Source organism: Manduca sexta, chromosome 28 (genome assembly GCF_014839805.1).
Source record: "Manduca sexta isolate Smith_Timp_Sample1 chromosome 28, JHU_Msex_v1.0, whole genome shotgun sequence".
Taxonomy (NCBI): domain Eukaryota; kingdom Metazoa; phylum Arthropoda; class Insecta; order Lepidoptera; family Sphingidae; genus Manduca; species Manduca sexta.
The window spans coordinates 3,173,832-3,186,705 of record NC_051142.1 but is presented as its reverse complement, the minus strand read 5'-3'; the positions used below and the strand labels follow the sequence as shown (position 1 = coordinate 3,186,705).

Genomic DNA, 12,874 nt, shown 5'->3' with positions numbered 1-12,874 from the left:
GCGTGTTTGCGTGGGCCGACTGTCAGCTGTTTCTTTTTAGATTTTAACGCAGAACTTTCTCATTTATATTCTGTATTTATTAAAATAGAATTTCCCGGCATTATAGTATCGCTTCTGGATTTTATACCCAGGTCTAGCAATAATTAGGTATTAGTTTTTCATTAGAGAAACACACCAAAAATGCCCAGGACTGTATGTAATTTATTTCTTATTGCTTTGCTTGCCGTTTGCCTGATGGCTACGAGATGAGAGCCCATAAACAGTAAAAACATTATCTAACACTTTGAATTACAAAGTATTGTTTCGTTTTCCACTGCGCTCGCCATCCTGAGACATGAAATGTTAACTCTTATTATGTCGATTGATTACACTGTCTACAATGCCCTTCAAACCGGAACACAACAGTGACTACACATTCCTGCTCGGAGGCAGAAATAGAAATTCCGGTGGTACCTATTCAGGCAGACTCTCTCATATGAGAGACATACCTGCTACTACCAGTAAATTTGTAACTATAGGCTCACAGCACATAAAAATTCTCTGAAGAATGAAAGCCCTTGTCGCATCATCTGATGATAGGGCCTGAATATATTTTATGTAATGTTTAAAATAATAATTGACATTAATATGTAGTGTTATTTGTTTCCCTGAAATGATATGATAATCTCATAAAATTAGAGATGTAAATATTTTTTCGTTTTACGATTGTAAACAAACATCTGAATTATTGTTTATTACACTTGTCCTTCAGTCGACAACCCAGGCGTCATATGTTGACCGGATAACAGCATTATTTTTAAATATGTCACGATAGTACAGGAAAATAGGCGAAAATATAATTATTTTTTATCCATAAGCAAAAAGGCAGAAGATTCCTAAGCAAGTTATACTACATACATTAATTAATATAAGTTTTATAGGTATTTTACGTTCATGACCCCATGAAAACAGCATTCATGTTATTTCATTTTCTGGTCATCTTGTGATAAGACCGAGTCCAGAGCTCCGTTGCCTTTAGAATCCAATCCTACGCTAGTAGTGTGCATTTTTTAAATATGAGTTTCGATCTGTCTCAACTGCTTAGTTGTATTACCGTACGATTGCAATGCAAAGGTCTCAGGTTTGATTAAAGTGATATCGGGTTATTCTATTTAGCATTAACCCAGAGTGTGGGATTTATGCCTGGGCTCTTCCCCAGCACATAATGGGAAGGAATACATGTGTGAAAGTGTGCGTCAGTTGTGCCTCTGCTTACCCTATTGGGGTTATAAAGCGTGAGTTTGTCTGTAGTTTCGATCTGGTAATGAAATACAGAAGGTGACGAACCAAATTCACTGTCATTAATAATAATAATAATAATATCAGCCCTGTATTATATACTTGCCCACTGCTGAGCACGGGCCTCCTCTACTACTGAGAGGGATTAGGCCTTAGTCCACCACGCTGGCCTGGTGCGGATTGGTAGCCTTCACACACCTTCGAAATTCCTATAGAGAACTTCTCAGATGTGCAGGTTTCCTCACGATGTTTTCCTTCACCGTTAAAGCGATCGATAAATTCACAAAGAATACACACATGATTTTTTAGAAAAGTCAGAGGTGTGTGCCCTTGGGATTTGAACCTGCGGACATTGGTCTTGGCAGTCCGTTCCACACCCAACTAGGCTATCGCCCGCTTTTATTACTAAGAGGTTCACTGTCATTACTAAGAGGTTATATAAAAAATATGTTCTGCTGACCCCACATGGGTTTTGATGATGACCCCATGTAGTTAATACATAACGATAGATTTTAACATCTAGGTTCAAATGTTAAGCTGATAAATTGTCGAGTGAAACATAAAACGCGTTAGATAAACCGTTTGCACTTCGATGGGGTTACAGGTTAATTAACGTTAAACGGTTAAATGAACTTAAGTTGCGTTTATATAGAACATGTCTAACTGGATATTTCGACTTGTATGTAGGTCAGTTTATGTAACAGCTTGCGGCAATCATTCGTAACTAATTTGTTTACTCTAATAACGGTGGCCGATCCTTGATGAACTGATGATTACAGATCAGGCTCTTAAATTAATGAGAAAGAATTGTGTATTAGATTAAACCGACGTTGGATTGTTTTTTTACATTTTTATTTATTACGATGCTTAGTTGACTACTAAGCATTTCTCGTTGAATGAACCCGAAGCCATCCTTAATGTGCCAAAAGGAATGATTAAAATACGTTATTTTTAGTAGGCTGTATTGTAAATTAACTTGTAAGTTTAAATTTTATTGGTTGACAAAAACTTAGAGCTAATTTTAATAATAATAGTGACAAAAGGCCAGTAAAATGTTTTTACGGATAAATAGGTACATTCTAAAATAGATATTTAAATTTTGTTACATATTATTATTATATGATATTTGATATCAATATTTCCATAACCAAAGAACTTGTACTGTTTGTTTCGACAGCGTGACGATTAAAAAGACTTTGATTTTGCAACCGTCTGTTGAAACAAAAGACGTCACCTTCCATTTGTATCGTGTAACAGACTGTTCAAATATTTTCGGACTGGGACGAATTTGGTACTCGTTTCGCATAATACTCAAAATGTAGGTATCCGTAACGCTGTTCCGTTCACTCTTTATTGTGAGAATACTTAAAAATGTCTCTTTCTTTGATAATATTATGCATGATCTAAATTCTGTAATATATGCTTTATAAAACTGTCAATATATAGTATCCGTGTTTTCACAGTTTTCCTCAGTATGTCTGAATATTATGCAAGATCTTCATTCTAAAGTATATTAGGAAAATAAGTTAAAAATCCACACAGTTATACAATCGGTAATAGCCTAATTGGAAGTGGTACGGACTGCCGAAACGAATGTCCGCAAGTTCAAAGACGAAGGACACGCACTTACAACATTTATAAACCTACCTGTGTATTCTTGGTAAATTATCATTTGTTTTAACGGTCAAGAAAAACATTGCGTGGAAACCTCTTTATAAGAAGTTTGAGGGTATTTGAAGTCTTCTAATCTGCATTAGGCCAACGTAGTAGACTAAAGCCTATTCCCTCTCAGTACTAGAGAAGACCTGTAGACTTGAGAAATTCTTTATAAGAATTTTGAGGGTATGTGAGTTTGCCAATCCGCGCTAGCCCAGCGTGGTGGACTAAGGCTTAATCCCTTTCAGTAGTTGAGGAAGCTTGTGCGTTGAACGGTATTTAATACAGAGCTGACATTATTATATTATTATTAAAACATGCAATATAAATAAAATCCGTGCCACACCACTTTCTCGTAATCCAATTCCACATAATTAATTCAGTTCTTCATTTTCCAGTACGTAATGGACACGAAGAGTTTAGCATGGCGGTTGTCGCTATGCGGCGGTAATGCGGCCGGCATTGCATCACGAGCCGGCACCAAGCTGCTGCCGTCCAAGATCAAGATAGTGTGGAACCCGCCTTCCTCGCCCTACCAGCACACGGAGAAACTGAGGCTCGTTGTTACTGCTGTTTATAGTGGTAAGTGGTATAATGCTTAAAGATAGAAACTGAAGTGAAGTGACTATAGATTTGTGAAAATGTAGAATTAGGTTTCGTGTTTTTCATTTAAATTGATAGGGAATAACTTTCATAGAATCATACATAAATCCGCTGTAGTATCTTATACTGTGTATGTTGTAAATGAAATCCACATTAATCTAGTGATCATCTTATACAGCATGCCGATATGAATCTGGCGACCTAAAGAGACGCAATTATAATCATCATCATCAGCCGTAGGACGTCTACTGCTAAACATGGGCTACCCCCAAAGATTTCCAGATTCACCTATTAGAAGCGATATAATAAATGACTTTTTTCATCCAGTTTAGTGCAATATTTTACCGTGAAAATTCCACAAACTTTACGACTACTTACATTCTCCATTCCCGTATTCCAGGTACAATATGCAACGAGTCGTCCCTGTTCACGTGCGGGTCGACCAGCCTGTGCGTGTCGTCGTACCTGGTGTGCGACGGCGTGCGGCACTGCCCGGGCGGCGAGGACGAGGACGCGGGCGCGTGCGCGCACCGGCGCGACCCGCCGCTGCTCGAGCTGCTGCGACGGTTCGCCGCCAGGAACCAGGAGCTGCTGGGACTCGACCAGCCCGACGGCATGACCAAGCCTTCAGTCATCAGTGAGTTCTTGTTCTTTTAAAAAATATGTCTCCACCGTTTCATCGATGATTTTGCCAATGTCGAGTGCGTAGGAGTTTAAATAACTTTCGACCCGAAGTTAACTCAACAAAACTACACCAACGACAAAGATGAGTTCATGTTGCTTTTATTTGATGTACAATGCCAGTTGTCGGCCTATTGATATGTCAATTGGACGGGTTATATGAGCTGTTTGGTGTACGATAAGTTTACAGAAGAAACCATTATAATATGACGGTTGTTTCTAACTATCGACATTAAGGCGTAAGGACGCCTTAAATTTTTTTCGAAATATTTCTATATTACATTCCAATTTACATTAAGCTAATTTACATGTTGTTCGCATATGGTGAGTGAGTGACGAGGTTCCGCTATTTGATACGTAACTCGCCCTAGCCTTCAATATTAGGTCTAATACAAAACGGACTTGTCCCTGTCGTATATGGAATTGCCTAGATTTTAATAAATAGTTACAATAGATATGGAAAAGCAATGTCTTCTAATACAAGTATTGCTTTAAAGAGACGCCAAACCTGTTACTGTTTATATTTAGTTCGTCCATTTTTTTATTTTTTACTAATATAATCTATAAGATATACGTTTGCACTTCCAGTGAAGATCAGTGAAGGCGAGAAGTCGTCGAACGCGTTCATGGAGTTCGCGGCGGCGCTGAAGCCGTACGGGCCGTGGAGCTACCTCGTGGTCGGCATGCTCGTCTGCGCCACCATACTCATGTTCTGCTTGGCTTGGGGTGAGACGATCCCACTTTATCTATATATATTCGTTGAAAGATCTGCCTTGGTCTGGAGAATTGCAGTTTTACTTAATACTATATAGAAAAGTTTTTCCGGGGAAAGTAACCATTCATCAATATAGCTTCCTGTTAGTAAAAAAAATAGACTAACTGCTGAGACTGTACTGTCAAAATCTTTTTAACACTCCTGAGATTAACGTGATAAAACAAACAAACTCTAGCTTTATATATAAGCATAGATAATTAAAGTTTATTTAGGATCAAGTCACTTACCATCTAGCATCAATGAAACTAGCTGCAATGCGTTGTCCATGGACTAATTTGCAGTAAACAAACTATGGATCTTGAATATATTGTATACTTATAAACTCAACACAATAACTCAGTCTTCAATATGTTTCCAGAATGCTGCTGCAAGCGGTCCAAGCCGTCAGACACTCCAGTGGACATTCCATCGTCATGCATCGGCATGTCGCCGTCAGTGACCGTCACAGCTGCGTCGCAACAACTGTTCTCACAGCCGCTGCCATCCTCACCGCCGGAGTACGAACCTCCACCCTCCTACTCATCACTATTTCCAAGAAACAAACCATCCCCCACAGCGATACCTCACTGCTCACACCAAGAGCCGCCAGACTGAATATAAATAGCTCTAGACCGATATCAAATTTTGTACTTGTTACTGAGAATGGAATTTGTTTATGCCAAAAATTATTATTGATAGGTGTTACTCCCTCGCTTAACGCGGCTAGAAGATTAATTTATAAAAGACAATGTTATCAGTTATCACTCAGTTATTGTGCACTGTAGTGTCTTGTATTGGTGCTATGTGGCCTCGGTATGCGCGGTTTCGTTATTCGCGATGAGCGAGGGATTAAAAAGTAAAAAATATCGATAAAAGTAGGTAATTTACCTATCTGTATGTAACATTTCAAATTATTACAATTGAAAATGATTTAACGTGATTATGGCATGACCCTATAGACTTCCTAATGATGTAGATTTTTTTTGGATGTTCTAAAGGAAAATACTCTTAAAACAGCAAAACTTTTTAATATGTTTTACATTAATCTACAAGTAATTTTTCCATTGAAATAGTGTTATCGCATTAGAAAATATTAACATTGAATTGCATTCAAATACTTACTTCGGTATATGAATTTTTTAAATGGCTAAATTTAGCTAAATTATTGTTTGTCAAATAACGTATCTGATACATTAAATAAAATTAGCGAGTATTGTACCAATGCTTAGTACTATTTTGAGTGAAGCTCTAATAGTTCTTCGTGACTATTTTATTAAATGTATTAATACTAATCCTGCACTCCACAGTCAGTAAATCCAAGCGATAATACATATAAAACCTAAAAATCAATGCAATAAAGCCATGCAACGAGTACAATTCCACTGAGCAAAGGAACTTCATTATACAGTCTTATTGCGAACATGCTTATTTTTTGGGACCAAATATGAGATTTATGTTAAATATACATCATATAGTATTTGTATGTAATCAATAATAAAGCGATCATTTTTTTATAAAAGACACGAATGTCATACATAATATTATTTACAAGTTGTAAATTAATAAAAGCGCCATCTATAAAGCGTAATGGATAACTATTCTGTAAGAAGTATTCGTTCAACATTTTACAAGTGTGTCTGAGAAATGTGCCTTTTTGAACCTTTTTAGGTTTAATAATTATATTGTGTATATTATAAGGGATGGAAGTGTTCTTGCTATTAATGTTTCTTTATTTAGGAAGTACAGCCAAAATGTGCAATCTAATTTAAGATACTTATCAGTTTATATTTCGTTCGAAGCTATTATTTCTGCTCGTAAAGTAGAAAGTATTACGCCTTTAGTATGAACTTAGGTCTATTTGTGTATAAAAGTTGTATTCCTATACAAAGTTCATTTACAATATCGAGGCTTAGTATTTACTTAGGCTGAGATATTTATAGTCAAATCCGTCATAAGAATAGTGAATTGTCAATTTTTCAAAGAATCTTAAAGAAAATTTTCACCATAGTTTTTTTTGAGTGATACAACTCATGCCAGACGATTAAAGATCTCAGCCTAATACTATTAATATTTACTCATTATTGTACATACTACGATGAAATGTAACATCTGTAATGACAATTTTAGAATAGACTATTTGACTGAGAAATATGGGATACATTTTTACAGAAAGAATGTTCAGTGTAGAATATTTTTCCCTGATTATTTTATCAATTAATTATAATTGATAGAAAATTAGAGTCTGTAGTCAATACAGCCAATATATTTCGCATAAAATATATTACGCACTGTAGATACAACGTAATATCGTAATTGTTAGAAACAAACAATTCGAGAAATCATACATTACAATTTAGATCCTATACGGTATACCTATAATGAGCGGCCATTGTTCTGTTTTCCGGTCGCAATGCTCATTTCGTCGGGGAAAGTGCAATTTTGAACTAGTACTGGTGAATACCGCATAAGTGACAAGACAAATTTATATTCGTTGATAAAAAAAACAAATATCGACATAATTCTTTTTGTAAATAAATAATTACACATAGGCAGCAAGTATTTACCAATGTTAGATATGCTGTATTGTACTATCTCCGACGAAAATATAAAAAAAAAACCATTTAAACTGCGCCTTATGCGACGTTCTCTTGGTATTATAGTTAAAATAGTACTGTGATGTAAATCTAATAACAATGTTTATATTTGTATAATTTAATATTACCCTTCAAATGTTATATCAGTTGGTTATTTTTCTCCGCATCTCTTGTTATTACTAGTCTTCTCTTGGATTTGTTATAAATAACAAAACTATTTCTTTGGGTTAATATTGTTACTGTAATGCAGTACTTTGTACTTTATTTGTCTAAGACTAGAATAGAACACTTATGAAATGTCTTGAAAAATAATAGTGATGTGTATTATAGTGAAATATTAATAAACAATAAGTAGGTATTTATTAAATATTTGTGTTTTATTTAAAAGTACGGGAGTATTTATCACACTGGTAGTGTTTATATTTCAACAGAAGCCATTATTGGGTTGATATTAGATTTGAGTTATTTAAACACACAATGAAGGCCGAGTAAGATATTTGAAAGGACAAGAAAATTAAAGTATTAAATGTTATATTTGGATGACGGTTGTGAGCACATTTGACACGGGTAAAGGAATTCGAATTTGCGTTTTTGATAGTCTCGAAACCTAGGCTAGCAATTAAGTCGAGCTTCAGATGGTATACTAATTTTCATCAATTATATAATAGTGCCATCTATTGACTTACATTTACAACTAAAGAATATTAAACTGAATAACCTATTAGCTTAGCTAACATTTTGGTTACTATACATTTGTCCCCACCACTTTATCCCCGCCTGTCGGAAGAAGAAACTAAATAGGGTTTAGAGAGGTCTCGGTGCGAACAGTATGGGGTTGCTCGCTCACTTACTCTAATTTTAAGCGACTCCGAAATGGACACCTATGCGGGTGGTTGGTCTTCAGCTGTCGCAGATGCAAAAGACGTTCTTAAAAGTTCGAAGCAGGGCCGTAGCTAGGGGGGGGGGGGGGCATTGTGGGGCAATGCCCTACCTTAAAATACCAATGCCCTACCTTAAAATAGTAATGCTCGACCTTAATAATTAACAAAATTGTACAGTACTACTGAATGAAAATATATGGAGCAGCGTTTTTTTTATTTTACGATTTGGAAGTTGGTCCCATAGTAAGAGTTATCCGTATTGATGGGTGAAATAAATCTCTTTGAGATTTATGGGAATTTTGTCACAATTTGAATATATTACCTTAAGAATTACCTAAGCATAAAACCTTTTTTTTTTGCTCACGTTAACGAGTGACGGAAACCAAAAATCGATTGAGCAGATCAGATTTAGTAACATTTTTATTTCCGCCCTGCTTGTAACAACAACTGGCCTACTTTAAATTCAAGTCTAGCTACGACCCTGGTTCGAAGGTATCTGTAGCCCCCTCATTTTGAGAGACGCCGCAACGCGGCATCATGCATGGACGGTTCCAAGTATCTATCTTAGTGCAACAGGATATCCCTGGCCCGAAAACGCGTTTGTTCCCACGAAAAAAAGGCTGTCGAACGTGTACCTATGTAATGTTGCAGATATTCATATTCTTTATACTTATGTCCTATTTATCTATTCGTTCAGAAATAAATGTGACAACAAAATCAAACTTTATGTCAACATTAACTCATATGGCAACATTGGTTTGTGGTTTGACATTTGTGTCAAAAGTTGTTTTTATTATATATGTAATCTGGTTACAATACATACTACATTTATTATTAGATTCAATTATTTCCAATTTAATCTCGAAAGTATTACAATTTTAACAAAGATATTATACCCAAATATGGACGACTACGAAAGCAAAAGTGGTGTGATCTGCCGAGTTTGTCTACGTTATGATGTAAATAAATGTATATCATTGTTTGAAGAATACAATGATTGCTTAATATCCGAAAAGATTACCTCCATAGCTAATGTTCATATACAAAAAAACGACGGTCTCCCAAATAGGATATGTCCTGATTGTCTTCTAGAACTTGAAAATGCCATCAAGTTCAAACAAAAATGTGAGAATTCAAACGAAATTTTACATTCAGCCTCCATCACTAAACCCGAAGTTCCATTGCTTGTAAAAGTAGAAATATCTCCAGATTTTGTGTCAACGGATGGGTACCTCGAATCGGATTATGAAAATGAAGTGGATATAAAACCTGCTGAATTATTTTTACAAAATGGCAAGAAAAGTCGAGCTATTGATTTGAGATTAGAATGCCACGATTGCGGTGGTTTCTTTAAAAGCAAATGCAAGTTACGAGTTCACTGGAAGAGGGCCCATCAAGCAAGTCAGCTTGTGTGTGATATATGTAAAAGACAGTTTAAAAGTTACAAAGCCTATCACTTACATAAAAAAAGAAAATCAAAAGCTTGCACGGAGGCGGCGCGAACACGTATCGAAGGCCAGGGCAGAGGGCGGACATTCCATTGCAAGGAATGTAATTATCAGTCCAAGCGTATCAAAGACATGGCAACTCACTCAGTGCTGCACACAGGACTGCGACCGTTTGTATGTAACATATGCCACAAGGGTTTCACACAACAGAGTTCACTTCAGTCTCATCAAGAAGGTAAACATAAGGATTACAAGGTGGAGGCCACCTGTGAATACTGTGGGAAGCATCTCAAAGGACGAACCAGAGTATACAGACACTTAAAAATGCATACAGATAATCAAGTCCAATGTGAAGTATGTAAAAAGACATTAAAATCAAAACAGTATTTGAAACAACATATGAAAAGGCATAGTAATATCAAAGCATATGCCTGTGAAGTGTGTGCGTCTACTTTCTACACATCCGCTGATCTTGCAAATCATAAAAGGAGTTTACATAACAAAGAAAAAAAATATAAATGTGAAAAATGCAATTACTTGTCATACAGAGCTTGTACAATAAAGAAGCATTTGGCCAAACACACAGCTACTAATATACCATGCTTAATTTGTGGTATGTTTGTAGATAATGCTGAAGAATTTGTTGTGCACCAGAGGAGACATTTTGACAAGAAATATGAATGTCCACATTGCAATTCAAAGTTTTACAGTAAGAAAAATTTAGGCCGGCATGTGCGTGTGAAACACAACTGTACAATGCTTGTTAATAAAGTGTCAGTGAGACCGGCCAGTGTGAAGGCTGAAAGCCCCAACAGTGGACAATTTGGTGATGCTAGATCACCTGTAAAAATCGAGAAGCTGTCTAAAACTTGAACAATAAGACCATGATATTGTTTAGTTAAAACTATAGACTTCAATTGTTACATGGGACCTGCATGAATGGTGTATTCTATAAATCCTTAATAGATTTCAAAATTTGATCTGATTAGGCACAGTTATTTATTTGTAAAAATATTGATTTCATTGAATACTATAAACCAAATTGTTGGCATATGGGGTCGTAATGTTTAGCGTTAAGTTCAGATCACGGAGTAAGACCTCTAAAAACTAATTCAGTGGCAAATAATTTGCATGCTCAAAAATAGACTGAAGTAAAAAAAATCAGGGAGTCCAAAGAAAGTTTTGCCAGCCATGATTTTTCTAACAAAACAAAATAAAACTAGATAAAAATAAACATTTTAAAATATGACGGAAGGTAAAAATTGTTTATGAAGTGATTATAATTGATAAAAAAAAATTGATGGGTTTGAAATTATGTTAAGTAAATATCAAAAAGTAATGTGCTATCAATCTGACATACCTTAAAATAATTCTTTGTTTTATGAAATATCTGGGCCAGCTTTGTAATTTCTACATTTTAGACCCAAATTGCGATCAATCATTTTATTTTTGAGCTTGTAAACTAATGTGGTATTACAAACTAGAACTTCATACTATTTCATTAGTATTAGGAAATATTTTATTTCTCAGGTCTAGCAACAATTTGAATGAATCTCAAGGTCTCATCCTGTGATCCAAGCTTTCCTCAATATAATTCTATATATTAAGATTGTTACACTAGCTACCTACCTAGGTAAAAATCCTATATACTAGAAAATATGTTCTTTCAGATTTTTACTGCATTTTTAAATTTCTTACATTCTATTATTGTTTTAATTCACATTTATAGTTGAGCAATATCAATTGGCATCTTAAATTAAAATATAAAGAAGCTATTTTATGTTAATATTTTGATGTTTATGTGAGTGAAAAGTAATTATAAGGAATAAAAAGATTTTATTACTAATTGCCAATTTTATTTACCATTAGATAGATATACTTATCTAAAATATCAATAAATTCAAAACTACCTATACATTTTTTTTATTGTCAAGTGATGTAAAACTTTTTATTTAATTTTTGTAAAAAAAAAAATGGTAAGTAATCACAAAAGTGTAAATTTACTTCGACGGTCCCGGAAATTTGCATTTTGCAGATGCCATACTTTACGTAGGGGCAGACGAATATATGTACATCGCTTATTTAGTGTTATATTACCATGGCAATAAGCACTTCGATCCTTATTGTCTTAAATAAATGCCGTTCATTTTAATAAGGACCGTTTAAATATCGACGCCCCTACGCAAAGCATTGAATCTACAAAATGCAATTTTGCAGATTCGATACTTTACGTAGGGACCGTCGACTTAAGTCTTATCTACCTACGAGGGGAGGCCAGTATCATCAGGAAAGACAAGTAGCGTTATTATAACTCTATATTCGGTATTATGCGATCGTAAAATTGTTGTCAGTAGAGAACAGTCTACAAACATAAAAATAAAAATATATAATAATTGGTTATAACAACTCATTTCAATTAAATTCGTTATAAAATGGAGTCATTATACTACACAACTATTAAACTTTCATTACGTAAAGATGAACGATTACAGAAATATCGCCAGAGAAAGCGCAGTCAGATGTCCGTATTTAATAAAATGTGAATATAAAACGAAATCGAATTTTTTCGGCAATTTGAATCCATCAGACCATGGCCGAAGCAACAATGTAGTCGAAAATAAAAGTCATAAAACAGCGTTTATAATTCAAACACAATTACTTGCTGTTGGTTTTGTCATTATGGTGTGGCAAAAGTCGGGGTTCAGTCAACAATCTTACTCAGTCCAATTGCGAACACTAGGACCCACGCTGATGGCGTATTTTGTCGGCGCCGACGATGCGCGTCTTCATTGCTTACCTTTGTATAATACTTACATATACTTATATTATAATTTACAAGCTGCTTTAGCTAGTGGTAGGACAATCGAATCCACCCGGATAGCGACCAATGTACACAAAAGTGTGTAATCCGTCACAGTGGTCACATGATGTGCCACGGTCCAGGATTGACCGGTGTTTATCCGGTTTCGAATAGGCCTA

General features: G+C 35.3%; 2 protein-coding genes and 1 long non-coding RNA gene across 3 annotated transcripts in view; 2 read left to right on the top strand and 1 right to left on the bottom strand.

Moving 5' to 3' along the window:
• The window catches only part of LOC115443311, a 64,287-nt gene extending 56,354 nt beyond the window's left edge, over positions 1-7,933 (top strand). Inside the window, exons 4-7 of the mRNA XM_030168667.2 lie at positions 3,333-3,516; positions 3,938-4,174; positions 4,807-4,944; positions 5,352-7,933. Coding sequence (XP_030024527.1) covers positions 3,333-3,516; positions 3,938-4,174; positions 4,807-4,944; positions 5,352-5,587 — 795 coding nt within the window. The 3' untranslated portion in view covers positions 5,588-7,933. The remainder of the gene's footprint in view (positions 1-3,332; positions 3,517-3,937; positions 4,175-4,806; positions 4,945-5,351) is intronic.
• On the bottom strand, positions 4,107-5,312 carry LOC115443312. The gene is made up of 3 exons (XR_003938598.2): positions 5,221-5,312; positions 4,793-4,996; positions 4,107-4,187 (listed from the first exon to the last, which is right to left on the bottom strand). It is a non-coding gene; the product is annotated as an uncharacterized LOC115443312 (long non-coding RNA).
• A 1,280-nt stretch (positions 7,934-9,213) lies between the features above and the next one.
• On the top strand, positions 9,214-11,538 carry LOC115443337 (zinc finger protein 28). The gene has a single exon (XM_030168694.2). The coding sequence runs from the start codon at positions 9,350-9,352 to the stop codon at positions 10,766-10,768; it is 1,419 nt and encodes a 472-aa protein (XP_030024554.2). The 5' UTR covers positions 9,214-9,349; the 3' UTR covers positions 10,769-11,538.
• The last annotated feature ends 1,336 nt before the right edge of the window (positions 11,539-12,874 follow it).